A 25,700-nucleotide genomic window follows, 5' to 3' on the forward strand; every position below is an offset into this window, starting at 1 on the left:
CATTGTCTCGCATTTTCAAATCCTAAAGTCCGTGCATTATCCAGGCCTAACTCCTCAAGCGGTGTGTTTGTGATTGAGTCCCCCACCTCTGAATTTGTCAAGGGTAAAAAAAAAAAAATCCTCAAGTCTCATATTTTAGTTTTCCTTCTCTCTAATTACTGAGCATTCTAGTCTCTGGCTGGCTTGAATAATAATCCATGACAAACTCACTCGGACTGAGAGTGTCTCAGACTAACTAGAATAATGCTCCATAACAAACTCACTTGGGTTGGGCTCAGATTGGCCTTGTTCTAAATCATATTGGGATTTAAAAATAGTTGAAGTTCAAAAAGGTCAAGCTAGTTATGCTTACACCGAGTTAGAACTAAGGTTGTATTTTTTATTGGTAATAAACTCACTTACCCATTTGTTCCATCGTAGACTGATCTCTCACTTACACTTTGAAAGATTCGAGGAGATACATATGAAGAAAAAAAAAAGTCTCACTTAACTGGGAGGAACCATTTGTAGCGCACAAAGTTCTGAGAGGAGGGGCATACCTACCTTAAGAAACCAACCCTATGAAAAGGCTTGATATTCAACAATAACGGGACGACCAAAAAGAAAAGAAAAAGGAAAGATAGGTCTCACTATCAAGTTGTCATGCATTCGTTTAAGAGCATCAAGTTGTCATGCATTCGTTTAAGAGCATCAATATACACTGCCATGTATCAATATACAAGTTGTCATGCATTCTGTTAAGGTGTCACGTCATCAATGTATAAAATTATTGCCTATTTTACACAATTTTTTTACACAACCACATTAGCATATTTCCATTAACTAATCACTCCTATATCAAGTAGGTTTGTAAAAATCATGTAGGGTCCAGGCATGACACAAGTTGATTGTTATTAGAAAATATATGTTTACACAAAAGAGATAAAACAACCGAAAAATAAATAATTCAAATTTTTTGTGTAAATCTATCATGACACATCATTTACACAAATATATATATATATACACACCACAATTGAAGATGCTCTAAGTGCAAAAGATAATCACATTCATTAGTAGAACTATAGGACTAATTAACATTACAGAATATCGATCCTAACAAACCAGAAATAAGCTAAAATTCCAGAGACACAGATTAAGATCATTACATTCATTAGTAGAACTAAAGGACTAATTAACATTACAGAATATCGATCCTACAGAGATTTTGTTTGGTTACATGAACATGTGCCTAAAGTGACTCCATTTTTGTTGGGCTGATGACAGGGAGCTCTCGGCAGTCTTCTTCTCGGTCTCAAGGGTTGAGATCTCCTCAAGAACAGAGGATCTAGACTGTTCTATATTAACCATCTTCCCATGCAGTTGTTTGATCTCTCTCTCAGCACTTCTCTTCTTCTCAGAGATCTTTGCCAGTTGTTGTTGAAGTTTGGCCTCATCCGCAATCAAGCTCTTGTGAATAGCCCTCTGCATTTGGAATGCTAATGCATTAATCTTTACCCGCTCAACCAAAGACTCCTTTGTTCCTTGCTTTTCTGCCATTTTTACTTCCACCTCCTTCAAAGAATGGATGGAAGTCTGGCAAGTTTTGAGAAGTGTTGGAAACTTAATCTTGAGGGAGTTCAACTTTGCAAGCTGGGCTGGAGTAAGGTCACAACAGTCTGACAAGACAGACATGGATTCTGTAAGGTGTGCGGCAAAATCAGGAATTTCTGATAGGTCCCGAGATAGCATCTTTATTAAGAATTTTTTGGCTTCATCAACAGTTGGTTGAGGAATGCAGGCTACAACCGATCCTCCGGTAGTGGAGTCGAAGGGTGCGTCAGGCTCTACTACAGACACCAACTTGGAGATATAGGCATCCATGTCATCAAATGAAGATGATGACATGGCCCCGACCTTTCGCCTTCTTTTTTTCCTTGCCTTAACCTCAAGTTCAACATGACCACTCTCTCTTTTTGTGTCACATAACCGGCATTCAACAATTGAATCGTCAATATCAGCTTCAACTACAATATCAGCTTCAACTATGCATATATCATTCACAAGATATCCTCTACCAGGGTCATGCAGTTCACTAAGAGGCATAAATGAACTGAAACCCCAATTACTATGTCGTTCATCAAACTGGCATTTGGTGTCTGCATAATGAAGACAATCACAACTATCATCAAATATAACATGAAAGGTCAAAAGGCTGGATGCTACAACTAGAAGTGCAGTGGACCTCAACACCTAGCGCACACCTGTATGTTCCGTATATAAGACATACAGACGGCTATGGTTTTCATAGATGAGTGCCAAGGAAAGGATGGAAAGAAATTGAACATTTTTAATTGCACTAAAAATTTAACAGATTAACATTATCAGAATCGATCCATTATGCGGCCGAATATCCAATGAAAAACTGTCATATCAACCTGCTAAGCATTTAAAGTAAATTAAATGTTTATATTTTTCAACACCAAACTTGAGTACTTAAAGCATTAAATTTTCAACAGTCTCCCCTCCCAATCCCCATAACAACAACAAAAATAAGGATAGAAACACGACGACACATTATTAATAGTAAACAGAGCAAGAATAATCGCCATCGGGAAACTAGAATGCACTGCATTGAGAACAAGAAAGAACACAAAACAAAATTCACTTTCCAGCACCAAATAAATAGTGTGTGTTCAATAGAATTTCCTAAATCTACCCCTTTCTGAAAAAATGAAAAAGAATGAAAGAAGAAAACTCAATATCAACTATCAAGCAATTTGAAAGACCGTGTCATAAACGAAATAAACACATTGTTGAAACTATATGTTCGAAAGACAAAAAATTAGTCTTTTCTAAATATACTCTCCACAACCTTACTTCCCCTCACAAAAAAACCTATAAACAAAATCAGTTTTGTCACCAATATACCTTACAGTTAGGCAAATTCTACCTTGAAAATTTTAAAAATAAGAATACATTCTCATGCCATTCAACATGTGATTGCATTTCTTTACAGATCATTTATGCATCAACCATATAAAAGACTTCTGAGAAAGGCTGCAGGATTGACATTCTTGCTCACTGTCTGAGTAACAGATAATTAAATGCAATAAACGATGCCTTATTCTGACTTATTTCCTCTCCTTTGGCATCCTTACTTTGTAGAGAAGGTCGAGTATCCTTTTTGGCCTTCTACCACTGGCAAGGGGGAGCAGTCTTTGCAATCAGTGTGAACTGATAGAACGGATGAATTACGTAGACAAAGCAAGATTAGATCAACTGAGAACTTAGTTAGTGTTGTTGGAAAAATGACTGTGGAGATGTAGACATCGCGAAGAAAGGTGATGAACATGTGAGAAGTAACAGTAATGACTATTGTGAAAGTGAAAGTGAAAGTGAAAGTGAGGTGTAACAGGTAGTATGTAAAGATAATGACTATTGTGACAATGAATCTTTTTTCAATTCCAATCAAATCTCACCAGAGCATATGCATACTCAATCTTTTTACTCCCATAAAGTTGATTCCTTAATAAATTTTGATTAATTTCATCGAATTTTAAAGATATATTATTCAGTACAGAATTACCCAACTACTAATGTGGCATTCACCTTATTTAATTACTTGGTCAATCCTGCATGCACCATCACGAGGAAAAAGAAAAATCAATACACCACAGATTTTCAAATTAAAGGTTATGCTAAGTTCCACACCTATGATGTTCAATAAGAGATTGATACATCTGGTACAACCTTTTTTGCCTATTTGACATTGTTTTTGTTGGGGCAGCGGAAGCGCGCGAAACACAAAGATCCAAAGAAAGCCAACAAAACAATCACAAGATATACATGGTTCAGCCAAAACCGGCCTACGTCCATGAGATTGAGAGAGATGTAGTCTCATGAGGGAGTTGATGGGTAGAGATAGTATGCGGAGGGAGAGTAGGAAAAACACCGGTGATGCTGGTAGCAAGGAAATAAACTCGTGGAATGGTGGTGTTGGTACTCTATTGTTGTAATATCTCTACGAATCATAGTGGAATCTCTTCTCATCCATGGACGTAGGCCGATTTTGGCTGAACCATGTATATCTTGTGTTTGTGTGTAATTGCCTTGTTGGCTTTCTTTGAATCTTTCTTATTCATGCACTTCCGCTGCCCCCAACAAATTCTTATCTGACATTGTTTTTGTTAGGGCAGCGGAAGCGCGCGAAAAACAAAGATCCAAAGAAAGCCAACAAAACAATCACACACAAACACAAGATATACATGTTTCAGCCAAAACCGGCCTACGTCTATGGATGAGAAGAGATTCTACTATGATTCGTAGCGATATTACAACAATAGAGTACCAACACCACGTACATGTCTTTTCACCATGTGCCACTTCACGAGCCTATCTCCTCGCTACCATTGTCATTGGTGTATTTCCTACTCTACCAACCCATATACTCCCTTTACTACCTCTACCCATCAACTCCCTCATGAGACTACATCTCTCTCAATCTCATAAGTCTCAACCCACAACATATGTACCTATTTATAGAGTTACAAACATAATTCATTGTTGGACAAGGATTATAATTCCTTAGAGACCAAGACTTGCTAAATAAGAAATTACCTAACAGAATACAACTCTAAAATAGAATCCTAATTATAATAGGAATCTGAGACACAATTTTCAACAGTTTTGTTATTCGATAGGGTGAAAAACTCTGCCCTCCCCTAAGGTTGTCCAAATTACTTGCAGATGAAACTATTGGCGACATAACTTTGACAGGGGCATCAAAGTTAACCTCGTTAGTCTACTTAATATAACGTGTGAAAGTGCCATTTTACCATCACTAAAAATCTTTTGAAAGACTAATGCGTATGCTGATGTCATCAACAGAAAATCAATTTACTCTTAAATCCTCATAACCCTAAAGACGCTAAAGTTAGTTTTTCACTCCAAACGATCAGTTTATTCTTTCTCATTCACTTCATACCTGAAACTCCACCAAATCATGGTGAAGAAACTGTTATTAATTTACGCTTTTCAAAAATTAGGGTTTTTGAGTCATTGTCGGGAAAAATGGTAAAAAGGTACAGATTCCTAGGTTTTCCACATTCACAGGAAGGACGTCAGACTTCCTCGGTATCTTTCCGAAAACAGGAGGGAAATCCAATGGCCGGCAAGAAATCCCGGCCACCGTATCGATAGGCTGCCGCATGTGGAGTTACTACACATGATCCAGTGACCGCATACGACGGCGTCCTGGAAGCAAAGAGTTCGATAATGGAAACCATTGACGGAGGAGGACATATTATTTTGAGAGGTTTGGGAAGGAAGAGCATGGCTCTGATCTTCACAGCCTGATGTGTGGAAAACGAAAATCGACCATATTCTTCAATCAAAATAGCAAGGTCTTCGTCGCAGGTGATTGAAACCAACAAATCTAGATCTTCACTCAGCAACTAACACTTCATCATCACCAACGATCTACGCAACTCTCCAAACTTCTACAGACTCTGTTTTCAAATGGGGTTTTGATTCTTGGTGACTTGTAAAATTCTTTTCATTTCTTGAAATCTTGCTGTACTGGATTATAATAACCCAATTCTGGTACTTTAGTTCAGAATCTTTAACCAAGTTTTTTTTTAATGACTTCGACTTTAGGTCTTGTAACGTTGGTGTGGTTCAAAGCTGGGTTCTGCGAGAGAGGGAGGGAGGGAGGGAGGGGGAAACTTACAAGGTTTGCTTGGCGCCAGAGAGAGAGAGAGAGGAAAATGTTGCAAATTGTAAGGAAAAGTGGGGCAAGTTACATTGATATAAGCAAGGGGTAGTCTTGTCTAAATATTTTGTAGAAATGGTTATTTGATATATTAATAAAGTCGTTTGAGTCATTTTACTTACTATTGATGGAATTAATCCCTAACTGATATCAGGGGTGGTCAAAGTAACTTGGACACACCTCAAGGGAGGAGGTTGACCATACTTCTTAAAATGGTTTCATCCGCAAATAACTTGGACAAATCTCAAGGTAATTCACCCTATTTGAATGTCATGTGCCCTTAGTCCATACGTGGAACCTAAGGAGGAAAGACAATTTAAAGAGGAACCTTATTTGTGTTGGGCTGGTGACAAACACCAATGCTTCTCAAAACTTCCAAACACTTCTTACACATTTTGGATAAATCCATAATTAAAAATAAATTTGTTAATTTTAGATTCGTGCTCAACACTGATTGCCTCTTGATAACATGTGACCATTTAACTTCAGACTTTAGCTTATTACTTTTTTAGCATGGAAAGAAAGTATAATTGTTTGGATAAATGAATAAACGGTTATAAAATACTAAGAACAAGTTTCAACATAATTAAAATGCAAAAATTAAAATACTGGAAAATTTTATTAAATAGGTGAGATCCAAGTAGTGCCCTCAAAATTCTTTGTGTACCACGTCGGTATACATATTTACATGTACAGAGGTATATACATATTTTTGCCTTGGTTTTTCATAAAGGCACATTGGTGCCTTGTTCTTGCTATTATATGTCGATAAAACACGGGTAATTACCATAAGTAACAAATTTCATGTTACATTACACAATATTAGATTTACCCATCATGAATTAATGTTTGTTTCATATAATATTCATTTATTAAATATATATATATATATATATATATATATATATATATATATGATTGTTTGTAATTATTAATTGTAATAACCCAGAAGTGAAAATTTCATGTTACAACCATATAAACGAGATTTACCTACCATAACATGGTGTTTGTCATACACAATACATTAGAAATGTATTTCTTTGTTATTGAACTTTCATCATGTCACGCCAACTTCATTTTGATCTGTCATGTATGGTATTTTCATGCAATGTTTGTGTCAAGTGGCTGTCTCAATGTCACACAGGTTGGTAAAAAATAAAACTTTTTGGCTCAGAAACAGTCGGGGACGACTCTGAAGGGGATTTTGGTACACCTTCGGCTTGCAACGGGCTTGAGTTTTCGGCTGATGACGGTCATGACAGGTTGGGGGGAGGGGCCAATGACAGGAGTGTTATGGAGATGGTCCCATGAGAGGATACTAATAGTCTGGAGATGCAACCGTTATCTGTATTATGGCCGGATGGGAGGAGGGATTTCTCTACATTAGGTTGTGATGACAGAGGGGAGAAGTGGGTGAAGAATAACATTGATACTGTGAGTAGTATGTTGGGTCTTTCTTTTCAGCCAGATGAGGAGCAGGCTCGTTTGGTGATGCATTCAATTGTGGAGGGGAAGAATGTGGAGGGTGTTTGGAGTCTGAACAGAACAGTTAGAAAGAAGAAGTGGTTTTCGTTGTGGAGAGGGGGAAGGGAGATCCGAGGCCTTATTTCTAATATTAATTATGAGGGGAATAATGGGACGGGGAGGGAAAGTAGTAGTGAGAGGGGAAGAGGGAGAAGGAAAGGGGAGGGGCCATCTACTGGTTTTTAACGAAGTGCCGCATTATTTCGTGGAATGTCCAAGGACTTACTGATTCGGTCAAAAGAAAGGTGGTCAGAATGGCAGTGAGGAAGTGAGGTGTTCATGTGGTTTGTTTACAGGAGACGAAGATGGTGTCCATCTCGGATAGGGAGGTTAGGAGTTTGTGGGGAGGGAGGTTAGGAGTTTGTGGGGAGGGAGGTTTATTGAATGGGAGGCGTTGGATGCTGTTGGGACATCGGGGGATATCTTGGTGATGTGGGATAAAAGATGGTTGTCAAAAGCGGATGTGTGGAGAGGGAAATTTTCCATTTCTTGCAATTTTACTATGGAAGAGGATGGGTTCCGTTGGGTATTCTCGGGTGTTTATGGTCCAGTGGATGATGGGGAGAGGCATCTTCTTTGGGAGGAGTAGGGATCTGTAAAGGAACAGTGGTGTCTTCCATGGTGTGTTGGGGGTGATTTTAATGTGGTTAGATCCCCTTTGGAGAGATCGACCGGAGGAAGATGGACTTCAACTATGGTACAGTTTTTTGAGTTCGTTGATGGCCATCATCTTCATGATTTGCCTTTAGAGGGAGCTACTTTCACGTGGGTTAATGGTAGAGATTCTCCTACCCTTTCACGACTGGATAGATTTCTCATTTCAGGAGATTAGGAGGAGAAGTTTCCGGATGCGACTCAGGCAGCCTTGACTAGACCGACATCGGATCATATTCCTTTGGTGTTGAATTGTGGTGAGTTAAGGTTAAGAATCACTCCATTTCGTTTCGAAGAATCACTCCTTTTCGTTTTTAAAACATGTGACTTAGGGCGGACGATTTCCAGGGGTGCGTGAGGTCTTGGTGGGAAGGAAGTATGGTGTCCGAGAACCCGAGCTTTACTCTTGCTAGAAAGCTTGGGGTGTTGAAGAAGGAGACGAAAAGGTGGAATAAGGAGGCTTTCGGGAATCTCGAGTGGAGAAATAGTAGGGCTTTGGCGGAGATTGCAGAGATTGATCATTGGGAAGGCATGAGTGGCATTGATGATGAGTAGAGAAGTAGGAGAGCAGCGTGCCAAGCTGAGATTGCTGAGATTACTGTGTCAGAGGAGATTTCGTGGAGACAGATATCTAGAGTCTTATGGCTTAAGGAGGGTGACAAGAACACTAAGTTTTTCCATCGGTTGGTTAATGCATATAGGAGGGGCAATCACATAGGGAGACTTACCGTTGATGGGGTGGTCTTGAGTAGGGAGGACGACGTTTGTAGGGGGATTGCCAGATTCTACCAGAGACTGTTTACAGAGCCTATTTCTACGAGACCCCGACTGGATGGTCTTAATTTTGATAGGATTTCTGAGGCAAATAGGGAGGGATTGGAGATTCCGTTCTCTAAGGAGGAAGTGTTGAAAGCGCTGAGAAATTGTAATGGGGACAAAGCTCCGGGTCCGGATGGTTTCACTACGAGGTTTCTTTTGGAGAGCTGGCCGTGGTCAGGGGAGATGTGATGGGTACTTTTCATGCTTTTCATACTCAGGGGGGATTTGAGAAATCCCTGAATGCATCGTTTATAGCCCTTATTCCGAAGAAGGGTGGACCCGCAGATTAATGGGGAGGGCTATGGAGTTGGGTTTTTTCAGGGGATTTAGGGTGGGAGGGGATGATATGCATTAGTTCGAGATTTCCCATCTTTTATTTGCAGATGATACTTTGGTTTTTTGCGAGGCTGAAGTGTCACAGATGAGATATTTGAGGTCGGTGTTGATCTGTTTTCAGGCAGTTTCAGGTTTGAAAGTGAATGTGGGCAAGAGCGATTTGATTCCAATGGGGGAGGTTCAGGATATCAAGGAGTTAGCTTCTGTTCTTGGTTGTGGAGTCAGTTCTTTTCCGATCTCTTACTTGGGTTTGCTTCTAGGAGTTTCTTCGAGGTTTGTAGGTGCTTAGGATCCGATGGTGGAGAGGGTGGAGAGGAGGCTTGCGGGGTGGAAGAAGCAATATTTATCAAAAGGTGGGAGGGTTACCCTGTTGAAAAGCACTTTGTCGAACCTTCCTACATATTTTCTATCCCTTTTCCAGATTTCGTCCTCGGTAGCTGCTTGTATTGAAATACTTCGGAGGAACTTCTTATAGGGAGGTTTGGGGGATGAGTTTAAGTATCATCTGGTTCGTTGGGGACAAGGTGTGTACGTCTGTTAAGTTTTGGAGGAATAGGGATTAGGAGACTGCTTCCTTTTAACAGGGCCCTTTTAGGTAAGTGGTTGTGGAGGTTTGGTATTCAGCAGGATAGGTTGTAAAGAAGGGTTATCTTGTGTCGCTTTGGGGAGGAAGAGGGGGCGGGGGGCTCTTATTTGGTGTCTCTTCCCGGAGGCGTTGGTGTTTGGAAAGCCATTCGAAAGGGATGGAATGAGTTTTCTAAGCATATCAGATTCAGAGTTCTTGATGGTACGGCTCTTATTTGGTGTCTCTTCCTGGAGGCGTTGGTGTTTGGAAAGCCATTCGAAAGGGATGGAATGAGTTTTCTAAGCATATCAGATTCAGAGTTCTTGATGGTATGGAGATTCAGTTTTGGGAAGATTTGTGGTGTGGAGATCGCACTTTAGCATGTTCTTTCCCCAAACTTTTTAGGATTGCGGCTAATAGGCATGCCTCGGTGACTGTCTGTTATCGCCTTGATAGCGAGAGACCGGTTTGGGACGTGCTTTTTCAGCGATCCTTTCAGGACTGGGAAATGAATGGCGTCTTTGGTTTTTTAGAGTTTTTGTACAGCCAGGTGATCCGTGAGGAGGTAGGGATTCTCTTGTTTGGATCCCTTCTTCTAAGGGAATGTTTAGTTTGAGATCTTTCTTCGAATGCCTTTTGGACACAACTGGGGCGGTATTCCCTTGGAAGGCAGTGTGGCGAACTAAGGCGCCGTTGAAAGTGGCATTCTTTGCTTGGACGGTCGTGTGGGGTAAAATATTGACGCAAGATAATTTGAGAAGGAGAAATCATATCACGGTGATCTAGTGTTACATGTGTAAGTGTAATGGAGAGTTGATTAACCATCTTCCTTTGCATTGTTCGGTTAACTGTTGGAATCTCTTGTTAGGCCCATGGTTGTTAAAGGCGCAAGGCGCACTAAGGCGCCAAAGGCCTTCTAGAGCCTTAAGCCCAAGGCGTAGTATAAGGCGCGAGCCTGATCGAAGTAAGGTGCATGTATATAATAATACATATATTATTACATATATTCATAATCAAGTTGTAATTGCAGTTAATGTAAGTAGTGAACCATAAATTTATGAATTTTGTCAAATATTTCATAAGGATAAACAATACGGTATATGATATAGAACCTTTTAATTTAGCAGTCAATAAGTAAATAAGAAAATGATATGAATAAATGATTAAAAAATACAAGGCGCGCCTTTTTTGAGCCTGGAGCCTACTAAAAAGCGTGAGCCCAAGGGCTTTATGTGAGCCTGATTGAAGAGGCCTGGCCTGTAGTAGGTTGAGGTGCTCTAACTGAGCCTAGTCGCACCTTTAACAACTATGGTTAGGCCTCTTTGGAGAGGGGGTTGGGTGGGAGCACAGGCTCGAGGGTTTTGGAGGATGGCGCCCCTATGTCTTTGGTGGTGTTTATGGAGGGAGCGGAACAAAAGAGCCTTTGAAGGAGAGGAATCTTCGATCATTGTTCTCAAATCTTCTGTTATTAGCTCTCTCTTTTTTTTGGGGCTCAGGTAGACTATGTTCCTCTGCTGAGGAGACTATTAAGTTTTTGTCTTCGCTGGGGCCTTAGGGTACCCAGGTTTCTTGTTTCTTGTTGTTTTGTAGGGACGCGTTCCTCTTTTGAACGCTTTTAATGAATTGCTTATTTATCAAAAAAATAAAAATTATTTTACTAAAAAATAAAAATTTGTTTCATTATAAAAATGTTAATTTAATAAGACATAAACAAACAAACAAGAAGTTATAGGGAAAAGATTTGATGAATTTAAAATTTTAGTTAGGATAAAAGTTATAAAACTTAAATGGGGAAACATAAATGCAACAAGGATACATTTAAAAGAAGAATAAAAAACACACTACCTACCAAAAACTGAAAAAGGGTCCCAATGTAATAAAGAGAAAAAGGATTTTCAAACAAAGTGTTGCTCAATGACACCCCTGCCGTTAATGAAAATTTACAAAATGACTAAGTTGCCCTTTCCTTGTATTAAAAGACCTCAATAACCTTATATTTTGAAATGAAATGACAAAAATATCATGAAATGCCATTGAAATAATGCAAAGTATCAATTTTCATACCAATTTTTACTATTAAATTTTACATTTTTTTTTTTTTTTTTCTTTTTAGGGTTTGATTAGTTTTTAAAAAATAAAAATAAAAATAAAAAATTAGGTAGGGTAATATAGCATTTATAAGAAGGGGGAAAAAAAAGAGTACTATAGTCTTTTGGTTTGACATAATTTTTTTTTATTTAACTATTATTAAATTAGATAAGGGCTATGTTACATGGACTCTTCGAAAGTAGTAAAATACCCGTGTCGGACACATATTACTCGGACATGGGTATGGGATATGTGTCCGACACTTTTGGTTAGACATGTACTTAAAAAGCATATCCAATCATTCAATTATATCATATTATTACTTTAAAATGAGTTAAATGTCTATATTGAAAATTATATTAGATAAAAACATTACTTTACTCTAGAAAATAAAATAAAACAATTAATAAAATGAATATTTAGTTGTGTCCGTGTGTCCATCTGTTTGGAGATTTGACACGTCCGACACATGGATGCATACCCGTGTCCGATACACGTACCCGAGTCCATAGTTGTTAAAGGCGCCTCCAGGCGCCATGTTGTCGCCTCCATACACTTAAGGCGACTCTCTTAATAAAGGCATGCGCCTTTCCGACCAAGGCGCCAGGCAAGCTACAGGTGCTGGAAAGGCGCGCCTGAGGTAAAAAGTTGTTTTTTACTTCTTTTTTTTTGTTTATTGTTTGTTTATTTAAAAAGTTCTTTTTGTTTATTATTATTATTATTTCTATTCTGATAATTTATTAGTTAATATAATACAAAAGCCTACATAAAAAACATAAAAAAGCAAAGGAAAGAAGAGTAGAAGGCAGAGGCAGCAAAGGCACCAAAAAGCGTCGGATCTCTCGGATCAGCGTCGGATCTGCATCGGATCTAGTAAGTTCTTCTCTCTCTTCTTCTTCTTCTCTTCTTCTTCTTCTTCTTCTTCTCTCCTCCTTCTCTTCTCGGATTTTTTTTTTCTTCTTTTCTTCTTCTTCTTTTTCTTTTCTTCTTCTTCTTTTCTTCTTCTCTAAAGTCTCAGCTCTCTTAAGAGTGGAGTCTGGCAGAATTTTTTTTTATTTTTCTTCTTCTTTTTATTTATTTTTTTATTTTTATTTTTTATTTTTTATTTTATTTATTTTATTTTATTTTCTCAAGTTTTATTCTTCTTTTTCTTCTTCTTTTTATTTTTTTTATTTATTTGAGTGGAGTCTGGCAGATTGTTTTTTTTATTTTTCTTCTTCTTTTTATTTTTTTTATTTCTTTGCGTGAGGTACTTTATATTTACCTGCTTGGATTAGATTAGTACAATGTATTGCTCTCACTATTTTTTTATTCATTTGTGTGATCCTGTTTTATTTATTTGTGTGATCAGTGATCCTGTTTTATTTGTGTAAATTGTGTGAACAGCTGTAGCATGTATTTGTTCCGTTCTAACATGTTATTGGTTTGAGAAAATGCATTTTTATCAAATTTTGTTAAAATGAAATAATTAGTGAAGTGTACTCTAAATTATAGAAGACAATCTCAAATTGTAAATAGCTCATTTACTGTTAAAATGAAATAATTTTGTTAAAATAAAATAGTTTTGTTAAAATGAAATTGTTAAAATGAAATAATTACTCTTGTAAGATGTACTGTTATATTATTTTCATATAATTAGGTTCTATTATTGAAAGAATGTTTATGTTAATATATTTGATTACTCACTGTTGAACTTAAGTACTTGATTTACTTGGTTTTGGCATCTTTATGTTGAATATTTAACTTAAGTAATTCATTTAGTTGACTTTTACATCCTTATAATAACTATTGCATCTTTAATACTTTATTGGGTGGGTTTTGTTTTTTTTTTTTCAACGTGCGCCTTGCCTCAGTCGGGCGCGCGCCTCGCCTTGCGCCTTACGCCTCAGGCTCCAGGAGGCATTTGCGCTTTTGTGCGCCTTGAGCCTTTAACAACTATGCCCGAGTCCATGTAACATAGGATAAGGATATGAAAATCATTTCACACTTTTAAGGGAGGTCAAAGTAATAAAGGTCAAACGCTCTATCTATGTATAATTTGCCTAAACCTCAAGAAAAACCAGTGTAATTTACCTTATATTTATTCATTTAAACATTCTAATCGGCTTTTAAAAGACAAACTAAGTGTCTTATTAGACGTACACACATATGTTTGTAATTACACATACATATACATATATATTTTTCACAGGGGACGTATCCCCACACCTTACGAGTGAGACTAATTCACCTCAGAACACACACAGAACCCCACAAGCCACATGCATTGGGCAAGTCTAGGACTCAGTCTGACTACAACTTAACTTGTGTAGGTACCACACGGAAATTGTTTACCTAGAGGCTTGAACCTGTGACCAGATCTTCATGAGGCACCATGGCCCAAGTTCTCATCCGCTAAGCCAACCCCGTCACTACACATTGTCAAAGTTAAAGAGAGAAATAAAAAATGAAGAACATGAGAATATACGTGGTTCAACCACTAAAGCTTATGTCCACAGCATACAAAACTCAAAGGGCTACAATGAACGCCTCTATTTATAGGAGAAAGAACAAAGTGATAAATATGGAAAATACATTAATGGAGAATTCATAAAATCAATCCCATAAATCACTCCAATCATATTTTATCGTGGACTAAAATCACTCCCACAATATTCTCAGAGCAATATTATGTGAAGTAATTTAAGGTTCCTATAATAATATTCTCCAACACCCTCCCCCAAGTTGGAACACGAAGTGAACTCAAGTGTCCAACTTAAAACTAAGTACGAAGTTGTTGAGAGTCCGAAACAAGTTACAAAGATCTGAGACGAGTATGGTTGTTAAAGGCTCAAGGCGCACAAAAGCGCAAATGCCTCCTGGAACTTGAGGCGCAATGCGTAAGGCGAGGCACGCGCCCGATCGAAGCAAGGAGCACATTGAAAAAAAAAAAAAAACAGAACCCACCCAATAAAGTATTAAAGATACAATAGTATATATAAAGATACAAAAGTCAACTAAATGAATTACTTAAGTTCAATTTGGTTAAGTGATTTAACAGCTAAACATTCTTTCAATAATAGAACCTAATTATATGAAAATAATATAACAGTTGCTATTTACAATTTGAGATTGTCTTCCATAATTTAGAGTACACTTAACTAATTATTTTATTTTAACAAAATTAGATAAAAATGCATTTCCTCAAATAGTCAAACCAATAACATGTTAGAATGGAACAAATACAAGCATACAATTGTTGAATATTGCGATTTCATGGATCCTCCTTCAATTTGACATCTATGATTATGCAACGATTAAAATTAAACAGATAAGAATCAACAAGTCATCATTTAACTTTAGGAAGAATCAACATAATAAAGTGGTCATAAAATAGGATCACACAAGTAAATAAAAAAATAGTGAGAGCAATACATTGTACTAATCTAATCCAAGCAGGTAAATATAAAGTACCTCACACAAATAAATAAAAAAAATTAAAAAATAAAAAGAAGAAGAAAAAGAAGACTAAATCTGCCAGACAGTCCAGACGCGGGAAAAAAAATAAAATAAAAATAAATAAATAAATAAAAAGATGAAGAAAAATAAAAATAAATCTATCAAACTCGACTCAGCTGAGAGAAGAAAAGAAGAATAGAGAAAAAAAAAAAAAAAAATTGAGACAGATCCGAGGAGAGGAGGAGGAGGGAAGAAGAAGAGAGAGAAGAAGAAGTTGGAGAACTTACCGGCAGAGTCGCAGACGCAGATTCGAGACCGAGAGTCCAACTGTCCAAGTCGTCGCTACCTCTGTCTTCTTTCCTTTGCTTATTGGTTCTCTTTTTTTTGTTTTTTATGCTGTAACTTGTAGATTTTCTATTACATTAACTAATAAAATAATATAATAGAAATAATAATAATATAACAATACACAAACCATAAACAAACAAAACCAAAATAACAAAACAATTCAAAAAACTACATTTTCAAGCAGGCGCGCCTTTAGCGCGCCTGTAGCCTGGCGCCTGTGTATAAAAGGTGCACGCCTTCTTTAACCCATACGCCTTAAGGCACTAAAGGCGATGAGATGGCGTCTAGAGGCGCCTTGTGCCTCCGGCGCCTTTAACAACTATGGAGACGAGTTGATCCGAAAATCCGAGACGAGTTATCCAAGGATCCAAGACAAGTAGAGTATAGAGTATGGTATGATAAACCTGCTCTAATACCATGTCAAAGTTGAGGAGAGAAATAGAAAATGAAGAACTTGAGAATATATGTGATTCAGCCACTGGGCTTACATCCACGGCACACAAAACTCAAAAGGCTACATATCTTTATTATACTTTCTCTTAAGATTGTTTACAATGAGCACCTCTATTTATAGGAGAAAGGACAAAGCGATAAATATGAAAAATATATTAATGGAGGATTCATAAAATCAATCCCATAAATCACTTCAATCATATTTTATCATAGACTAAAATCACTCCCACAATATTCTCAGAGCAATATTCTGTGGAGTAATTTTAGGTTCCTATAATAATATTCTTCAACACACATATATATCTGTAAATTAAACTGCATAAATGCTGTAAACAACACACCTTCCTTCACTGTGAGCTTGTTATCAATCTGATTGATCACAGAAAAGCTGAATTCTGCGCATCTACTCCACCCATATAACAACCAATTTTTCTCTGGAACATCTAAATAAATCGACAAATGGTCCACCACTTTGTTCCCCTTTGGGAATATAAGCACCCGCCTTTCCAACACAATGTAGTAAAAAATAAAATATCAACCATAACGATCAAAATCAAAATCTAGAAAGAGTGTAGAGATCAGATTTACCATTTGTGTCCTCCAACACTGAAATTTACGGAGTATAGCTTCTCGGTATTCAGCTTCGAAAAGTTCTCAATCTTCCATGTGAACCGTGATTGAGCAACTGTTTTAGCAGTTTTTGCTTGTGCAACTGACAATGAATCCCGAAAAACAATAAAAAATTCAAAAATTTCAAAAAACAATAAAAAAATTCAAAAACCTAATAGAATCATATCTATAATCTACATGACTTGGGGTAAATTAGTTCCACTGAAACTGTACTAAACCTAGAACTTGACAGTTAGGTTAAATAAAAGCATACCTTTATTCCAACCTACAATTTCGGCTACCTTCCGGCCGACATCATTGGGCAATTTTTCTGGTGCAACTGACAATGAATCCCGAAAAACAATAAAAAATCCAAAAATTTTGAAAAACAATAAAAAAATTCAAAACCCTAATAGAATCATATCTATAATCATGACTTGGGGTAAATTAGTTCTGCTGAAACTGAATTAAACCTGGAACTTGACAATTTGATTAAAGAAAAGCATACCTGTATTCCAACCTACTACATTTTCGGCTACTTTCAAGCCGACGTCATTGTGCAATTTGGCTGGTGCAACTGACAATGAATCCCAAAAAACAATAAAAAAATTCAAAACCCTAATACAATCATATCTATAATCATGACTTGGGGTAAATTAGTTCTGCTGAAACTGAACTAAACCTAGAACTTAACAATTAGATTAAAGAAAACTGAACTAAACCTAGAACATGAGAATATATGTGCAACTGACAATGAATCCCGAAAAACAAAAACAAAAACAAAAGCAAAAAATAATTTAAAATTTTCGAAAAACAATAAAAAAATTCAAAACCCTAATAGAATCATATCTATAATCCACATGACTTGGGGTAAATTAGTTCTAACTAAACCTAGAACTTGACAATTAGAGTAAAGAAAAGCATACCTTTCATTTGATTAGGATTCCAACCTACTTCACTTTCGGCTACTTTCCAGCCGACGTCATTGTGATTTTTTTTTTGTGATTCCACTTCCCGTTTTGTTCTTGGTTGCGGAGGCAACTCACGAATTGGGTCTCTTCTTCTCGTTGTTGAATGTTGCTCTAATTCTGAGTTTCTCCAGAAGTTTGCAGTTCCACCTCCCAATTTCACTCTGCAACTACTGCTATTGGTACACATCCTTCGCCACCGCCGCGATTGGTACTCGCGCTCAGTCAGAGACCCCAGAAATATTCCTCTTTCGCGCTCACAGTAAGCACCGAATGGCCTCGAGTTGAACACTAGGACAATTTTGGCGAAAATGATCGGTTTATTATATGAAGGTATTTATGGTATATTTTGAGTTTTTTTTTCCTTACAAAATACTGGTATTATTTATAAGACAAAAGTGTGAAAAAACACAATAAAGCCTGGATTATACAAAAAGTAGCTACACTTGCATTCAATTGTCTGACTGAATAATTTTTAATTAACTATTTATATTAAATACAACTAAGTAAATGGCTCAACTTTCTTATTTATTACATATTTAACCAACAAGTAGTGATACTTATTTATTACATATTTAACCAAATAATTTTTAATGGGTTATTTATACCAAATACAACTAAGTAAATGACTCAACTTCCTTATTTATTACATATTTAACCAACAAGTAGTGATACTTACACTGAACACTTATAGTGAATTGCCTAACCAAATAATTTTTAATTTTATACCAAATACAAATAAGTAGAAGACTTCACTTCCTTATTTGTTGTATAATTAACCAATTAAAAGAGTAGGTTTGTAACTATTGAGTACAATAATCATTTTCCTTATACAAAAAGGTACAAATTTCACGTGATTATATTTTTCGGTGACAAAAGGCCAAAATTATCAAAATAACCGAACTTATTAATTTATATTAAAGTTATAAAATATCATAAACGTACAATACTCAAAACACCCTTAAGAGGCAATCTTGCAACTAACCAATATTTTAGGAGTTTTGTTTACAATTTTGTCAAATAATAATAAACAATATCAATAATAATAATATTATTATTATTAATAAATAATATTAGTGATAATAATAATAATAATAATAATAATAATAATAATAATAGTAATAGCAGCAGCACTAACAGTAATAATAATAGTAGTTAGTAGTAGTATGTAATGTCCCAAATTTTTCTGATTTTTTTTTTATATTATTTATTTTTTGTGGTTCGTTTTGCTTGCTATGTGGGCCCCAAGTGACGTTTAGGTCATTTTTTTGAGTCGAGAGTTTTAGAAATGTATTTTTATTTATTTTAAGCCAATTAGAAGTGATGAGATTAATTTTAGAATTTTTCGAAAGTCGGGACGATTTTCGAGCTAGGGAATTTCTCCCGGTTTTGCCATTTGCTTTGAGGGGCATTGTGGTCTTTTTACACACATATACATACATCTATATCTATACATTGAGGTAGATATTTTGGAGACAAGGATGGCTTTGCATTGGAAGTGCAGGGGCAATATGATAACTAAACCATAAGTTAGTAACCTTTGAAAGCTTGACAAGTAGCACTTAGAGAGTCACATTCTTATTTGCAAGACAAGGGCCAACCCTTGTCTTCTTCTTCATTTTCGGCATTTCCCTTTCTCTCTCTATCTTTTCTCTTTCCTTCTCTATATTTATGTATACATATCTGCCATGTTCAAGCCATGATTTGAGAGGGTTAGGGTAGGATTTTGAAGAAGACCAAGAAGGAAGTTTTGTTCAACTTGGCAAGAGTTTCATTTTGGCACTATGGTTGCTAGGGTTTGGAGAATTTCGAAATTGGGAGCTAGCTACGGGCTTGTTTGGTTGCACTTCATTGAGGTAGAGATTCTTAATGCCTTAAACTTTGTCTTTTTATTGAGTATTCATGCTATGATATTCTATTAACTTCATTCTTGACTGCTAAAGTATGAATTGACATGATAGTAATATGTTAAAGTGGTGAAATCATGCTAGTATGTGAACAAAAATGTGTTTAATTTCATGTTAAGTATGTATATAACATGGCCTTAGTGCAAAGTTGCTTAAATAATGAATACTAGTATGATTTGTGATTATATGAATTCTATAAAGAACGTACTAGTGATTGAGTTAAATGAGAATGCCATGCTTGTGAATGATTTGCAGAAAGTGCCATGTTATGCTCACTTTGTGGAGAATGCCATGCTTATAGGAAGAATGCCATATTTGTGCTTTACTTCTAGAAAATGCTATGTTTATGCCATTATTACATATGAGTGAGATAGAGACCAAATTGATTAAATTGAATTGCATGCATGGCATGGTGGGAAAGTTAAATGAGAAAGGGCATGAAATGGATTTTTATAAAAGTTAGAAATCAAATTTCGCGAGTCCGGTGCTAATTTGACTTAGAGGGAGCGCTGCCGATTTAGGACATGAAAAGTTGATTACTAGGCCCCAAAATGGTTGTCGGATTTGGAACCAAGGATAGTAACTCAATCTTGTCTCAGCAAAGTCGGTTATTGATTTTCGGTGTGAGTTAGGATTGATAGAGACCAAGTGTGATACCCCTGGACTCCGAGCCATGGGTTGATCAGGCCCAAGCCCAAACCCGAATAAATACCAAATAATTAATATGTAAACAAGCAGGAATACAAAATGAAATAAAAGAATAAATAATACGCTGAAGAAAAACTAATAAATAAAAATTTTCATTAATAACTCGCTAATGGTTATAACTAGGGAATCTCGAAACTCAAAGACTCTTTAATCAAAATCCACATAAGCATATATTAATGAAAGAAAAATAATTAAAACAAATACTCAATTAAATAAACAATTTAAACAAATAAGTCGATTAAATAAAATAATTAATCAATTAATTAAAATAAACAGGCAAATAAACAAATAAATAAATAAAAATGCAATAAAATAATTATTAAAATGCCGAGACTCTCCTTTTAAAATTAGGGGTATTACACCAAGTTTGGGAACGGTTATGCATTGCATTACATTCTGTGCAATATTTTGATTGATTGCTTAAGTGCTATTGGTGAGAATGATTTGTGATTTGAATGCTATAAAATTCTCCAAAGTATGATCCTGGTTTCTCTTTACCCCCAATGTGTGTTGTGTGGCTTAAGGGAGTCCAAAGTGGGCGCCTTAGGCATCTTCTTACTGAGCCTCCGTGCTCACCCATTTCTTTAACATTTTTTGGGTCATGGCAAAGATGTGGTTGATGACGTTCTTCCATAAGCATAGTTGAAGTTGACGAGTCATCTTTTGTAAATTTTTTTAAACAATGCTTAGTTGATGACTATTATTTTGTAAAGTGACGATGATTTGTTATTTTTATTTTAAAACGTTATAATTATGACCTTAAGGGTCTCAAACTTGTATCTTTATTCTTTTGGACTACTATGGTATAATTTGGGTATATAAGTACTAAGCTCGTTGACGCCTTGCAAATGATTGAATATGAAAACTTTTATACTACGTTTGATGTGCAGGAATGGAATGGAATGGAATGCCCATTCCAACCATTCATTTATTTGGTGTGCAGGAATGGAATCATTCCATTGGAATGAAAATTCATTCCGTTAGTAAACCTATGGAATGGTCATTCCATTCCATAATAAGATTAATTTTTTTGTAATATTCCCAATAAGCCTTTCATCACATTTCAACAAGGCAAAAATCTTTCGCATAGACAAAAAATCATTAACATTCTATTTTTTACGTTTCTCGAGCTTTTTTATTTTTCACTAATCGTTCTCTTGTTTTTTTATGGCTTCAAAGACTTTTTTTTTTTATATATATATTATTGAGATGGATATATCATTATATATATATATATATATAATTTTTTAGGTTAAGTATTTAACCCCTTTTTGGATAAACTGTACTGACAAATTTATTTGTGTGTCTTCAATCATGGTGGATTGGTTTAGTTGTAAAACTTGAATCTATTCAAGATTTAAAGCCAATTCTAGAACACTATTGTGACCATGGGGCTGGAAAGTGGCTATGGTTTTGTGCTTGCGCCTTTTGAGAATTCAGATATTTTCTCTTTTGCAGTCATTTATTAAGATTAATATCTCATTAAAAATAATATTTTATTTTATTTTAAGGTTTTTCTTTATTTTTTTAGAGAATACCTTCTTGTAAAGACGAACCAATCATATCATATTTTTACTATAATGTCACACAAATCGATCAATTTTTGTAGTTACTTTAATAAAAGAGTTCAACAAGAACTCTTGTCAAATTTAAAAATAACAAAAATATATTTTTTAGGTATTTATTCAAATCACTGATTCTCAAGTCAAGTTTATGTGGTTGGTAAAATAGAGTCGATAATTATATAATTTCCCTATATTTAGTGGTTTCACACCAAAAAAAAAAAAAAAAAAAAAAAAAAAATCTTCAATAGATATATAGAAGAAGTAGCATGAGGAGGAGGGTAAGCAAGAACAGAGGTACAGAACAATACTCCACTTTAAATTCAATAAAATAGAAAGGACACTAACAAGTGAAAAGTGAAATCCTGCATTAATTAAATCTAGATATTTTTCGGATAATAAATTTGTGAAAGTTATGACAGTATCAAGGCGAATCGAGAAATTGTCAATGGAGTGGACTAATATTTCTTTAAATAGACTAATACTAGACTAGGATAAAATTGCCTATAGTAAAAAATAAATTTAGGAATTAAGTTTGAAGAGAGTGATGAAAGTATATTGGGTTTACAGTCTACTCACCTTCAGCTTACTCTTACATTAATTAATGCATACCCAATTTCCTTTCCCTTCTTGTCAGTGCCATGTGAACAATCACAGTAATTATATCCAACCAATTACGTTCCTATGCACTTTACTTTAGAGGTGAATAGACATGTTAAGAAGTTGATGGTAAATTTCCAAGAACTTTATTCATCAAAGCAAGTACTTTTTAGCTGGAAAAAAAAAACACACACGGTGAAAAAGGTGTAGGTAAGTCAAATTTGGCTCCTGAAGAAAGATTTCCAAAGATTTAATGCCCCATTTGAGAATCAAAATTTACATCTTCCAAAAGCATTGTCCAATTTCACACGGGAATCATCTTTTGTGGGGTTCACAAAAGCAGTCAAGTTGAAAGGAAAGAAAATGTGTCAAGTCGGTGGTTGGACATAATATTGGTGTCGAGTTGAAAGGAAAGAAAATGTGTGGACCAGTATTGCGGTGTATGTGGGTCATATCGGTTTAGGTGATGTGTGTGTCTCTAAGCGATTTTGGTGTGTGTGGTTCGAACTTGTATAGAATTTTCAAAACCTTACACTTTTATTTCCAAAGTATCAAAACCTTTAAGTTAACATTACCAACTTTTACAAGCTAAAATAATTAGGTACATATGTCAAAATATACGCAAAATCTACCACGTTTAAACATTTAAATCAAGTGGTCATGTTGTGAGTAAAATAATGTTTTTATATGTCACTATTTAGGATTATGAAAGAGTTATACCAATATGACAAATCAAAATAAAAAAAACTTACAGAAAAACATGTAGATCGAGGTTAGAATTGAATTCTACGACAAATTACGCACTGCTATGTGCTCAACGGTCTCTATGGTATTTGCCTCTTGGAATACAAAAATCTTTCCTCCCTTTGACCCGACTTAGACTCAAAATGCTAGACTAGGATTTGAAGTGATTCGGAGTTAAACCGAACCTTTAGACTTCAACCCACATACTCTGGACTTGAGTGTAGAGAAGAAAGAAGAAAACATAATTCTGAAACTGTGGATTGCAAATGGGAGGCAAGGGTATTTATAAAGTCTCAGGTGCTGGATTAGGTATCTTATAACATCCCATAATTCATCGTCAGAATATTAATTATATTGATTTTATTAAAAAACAATGTAAGCCAATGAAAAGGGTATTTTTGAGAAAAATCATTTCATTCCAGATTTAATAATAGTCAACCAAACAATAGAATGATAATAATCATTCTATTCCATAATGATTCACCGTGTCACACCAAACAATGGAATGAGTCATTCCATTCCACTCTCATTCTTATTCCATTCCAAGTTGCATTTCATTCCATTCCTGCACACCAAACGTAGCCTTAAATAAATGTGATGTATTTTGGAGACGACACTTCAATTTAAGGGACATTTATGCCATTTTGTTCACGTGAATGTTTTTATGTCCTTTTGTACATCTCATCCATGTTTTAGGACAAGTTTTGATTTGTATGAATGTGTACATTACTATAATTGGAAGGCAGGATCAAACCAGAGCTCCCTTGGAAGCCGATGTCCACATTTTGGGTTCAATATCCGATCGATCGGATTTTCCCATACTTAGAATATTTTAAAAGGCGACCAAAATTTTCTCTCGGTCCGATTAATCAGATTTCAATCCGATCGATCGGATTTCCCAAGACTTAGAAAATTTTGAGGTTGTTTAAATCGCCCGAATTGACCAAACTTCAAACAATCATAACTTGGTTATTTCTAACCCAAATTAAGTCATTCTTGAGTATAGATTGATGCATTTTAAGCCAACTTCCCATTGGCATCAACCTCATTTTATAATTTTAACTTCAAATGACTATTTTACCCCTCGTAAGCCTAGGGTTCCGGTATAAACCCGAAGTTGGAGTTACCATTCTTTAATGATCCAATGTGGTTATAAAAAAACTAGCATGACTTAATTATGACTTTTAACACATAGTAAAGTCCATAATAACTATTTTACCTTTGGTGTCCTCGGGTCGGGTTAGGACCCGGTTAGTGACCGAATCCCCCGGATTTGGGTCATTGCGTAGTAGTAGTAATAATAATAATAATAATAATAATAATTTAATAATTAATAAAAATAACTTTATTGAGTAGTTGCTCGATGGATTCATATACCTACAAACAGTTTTCACAAGCTGATAAATTATCAAATAATATTTCAAATAATAATAATAATAGTAGTAGTAATTGTTGAAGAAGAAATTAGCCCGACCCGGAATGACGACCTACAAAACAAAGGGAATATGTCACTTCGTTGGGCACCGGTGTGGTGCCGGCCGATGACGCTTTGACGATCAATTCAGTAATGAGAAGGAGTTATAGATAAGTGTATTTAATGTTTCTGAAAGTGTTTTTTTACCTACCTTCTTTAAAGGTTGAGACCTTGTATTTATTGTAGTCTCATGATTCGAGTCCGTTGCTAAAATGAGACTTAAACGCTCTCAGTTTTTACCTCAGCCAACAAACCACTGGATTAACAAACTGATATTTAATTCAAAATGATCATACCATTATCCATATCAATCGACACAATTGGTCAATATGAGAATAAATCTCCTCATTAGTTGCCCCATATTTCCTAGTTCATCCGAACTAGGATATATATATTTTTTGTTTTACCTCGGGTACTATTCTCGAGGTGAACATACGTGACTTTTTTTTTTTTTTTTTACCTTGGGTTATAATTCCCGAGGAACCCAAAAGTTTTACGTGGAAGGGCATAAGTTCAAATTCCACCTTATAAATTTTTGTACAGATTAATTTAAAATCCAATTTTTTTTTTTTTTTACACCTCGGGTAAGGTTCCCGAGCTGAACAATTCCACCTCGGGTTCAAATCCTAAAGTGAATAGTACCCTATTTGTTTTTTCTTTTTTTTCACCCCGAGTTACTATTCCCAAGGTGAAAAGTACCTCAGGGTATTGTTCCCGAGGTGGGATTACTATTATTATTATTATTTTGCCTCGTGTTTCTATTCTCGAGGTGAATAGTTCCCGATGTGGAATATTTTTATTTTTTATTTTACATAAGGGTATTGTTCCTAGGGTGAACAATCCATCTTGGATTTTTTTCCTCGGGTGAGCAGTCCCCACCTTAAATTTTGTTCTCAGGTAAATCCACCTTAGATTTTGTTCCCGGGGTGAAAAAACATAGATACCAAATCAAATTTCTGTTTTGTAAGGGCGTGGGTTCAAACCCCATGGTCAATAACTCTTAGTGTTGTACGGATGGATTCCCTTTGGGAATCTAACATTCTATTTGCATATTTTACGAGATTTACTCAGCTCGTCCCTTTGGTAAGGGAATAAATTTTACAAGCTTCACTCTGGTCATCCCTTTGGTAAGGGAATAAATTTTACGAGCT

At 35.7% G+C, this 25,700-nt stretch overlaps 1 protein-coding gene across 1 annotated transcript; it reads right to left on the bottom strand.

The window, feature by feature from the left end:
* Nucleotides 1-1,015: 1,015 nt before the first annotated feature.
* Nucleotides 1,016-17,860, bottom strand: LOC132311742 (MATH domain and coiled-coil domain-containing protein At3g58370-like). The gene is made up of 6 exons (XM_059809816.1): nucleotides 17,513-17,860; nucleotides 17,095-17,163; nucleotides 16,861-16,926; nucleotides 16,566-16,689; nucleotides 16,319-16,479; nucleotides 1,016-2,138 (listed from the first exon to the last, which is right to left on the bottom strand). Exons 1-6 carry the CDS (start codon nucleotides 17,742-17,744, stop codon nucleotides 1,216-1,218), a joined length of 1,575 nt encoding a protein of 524 aa, XP_059665799.1. The 5' UTR covers nucleotides 17,745-17,860; the 3' UTR covers nucleotides 1,016-1,215.
* Nucleotides 17,861-25,700: the final 7,840 nt, after the last annotated feature.

The sequence above is a fragment of the Cornus florida genome, unplaced genomic scaffold (genome assembly GCF_030987335.1).
Source record: "Cornus florida cultivar Cherokee Brave unplaced genomic scaffold, ASM3098733v1 CherokeeBrave_3.0.0_Hap2_Chr06, whole genome shotgun sequence".
Taxonomy (NCBI): domain Eukaryota; kingdom Viridiplantae; phylum Streptophyta; class Magnoliopsida; order Cornales; family Cornaceae; genus Cornus; species Cornus florida.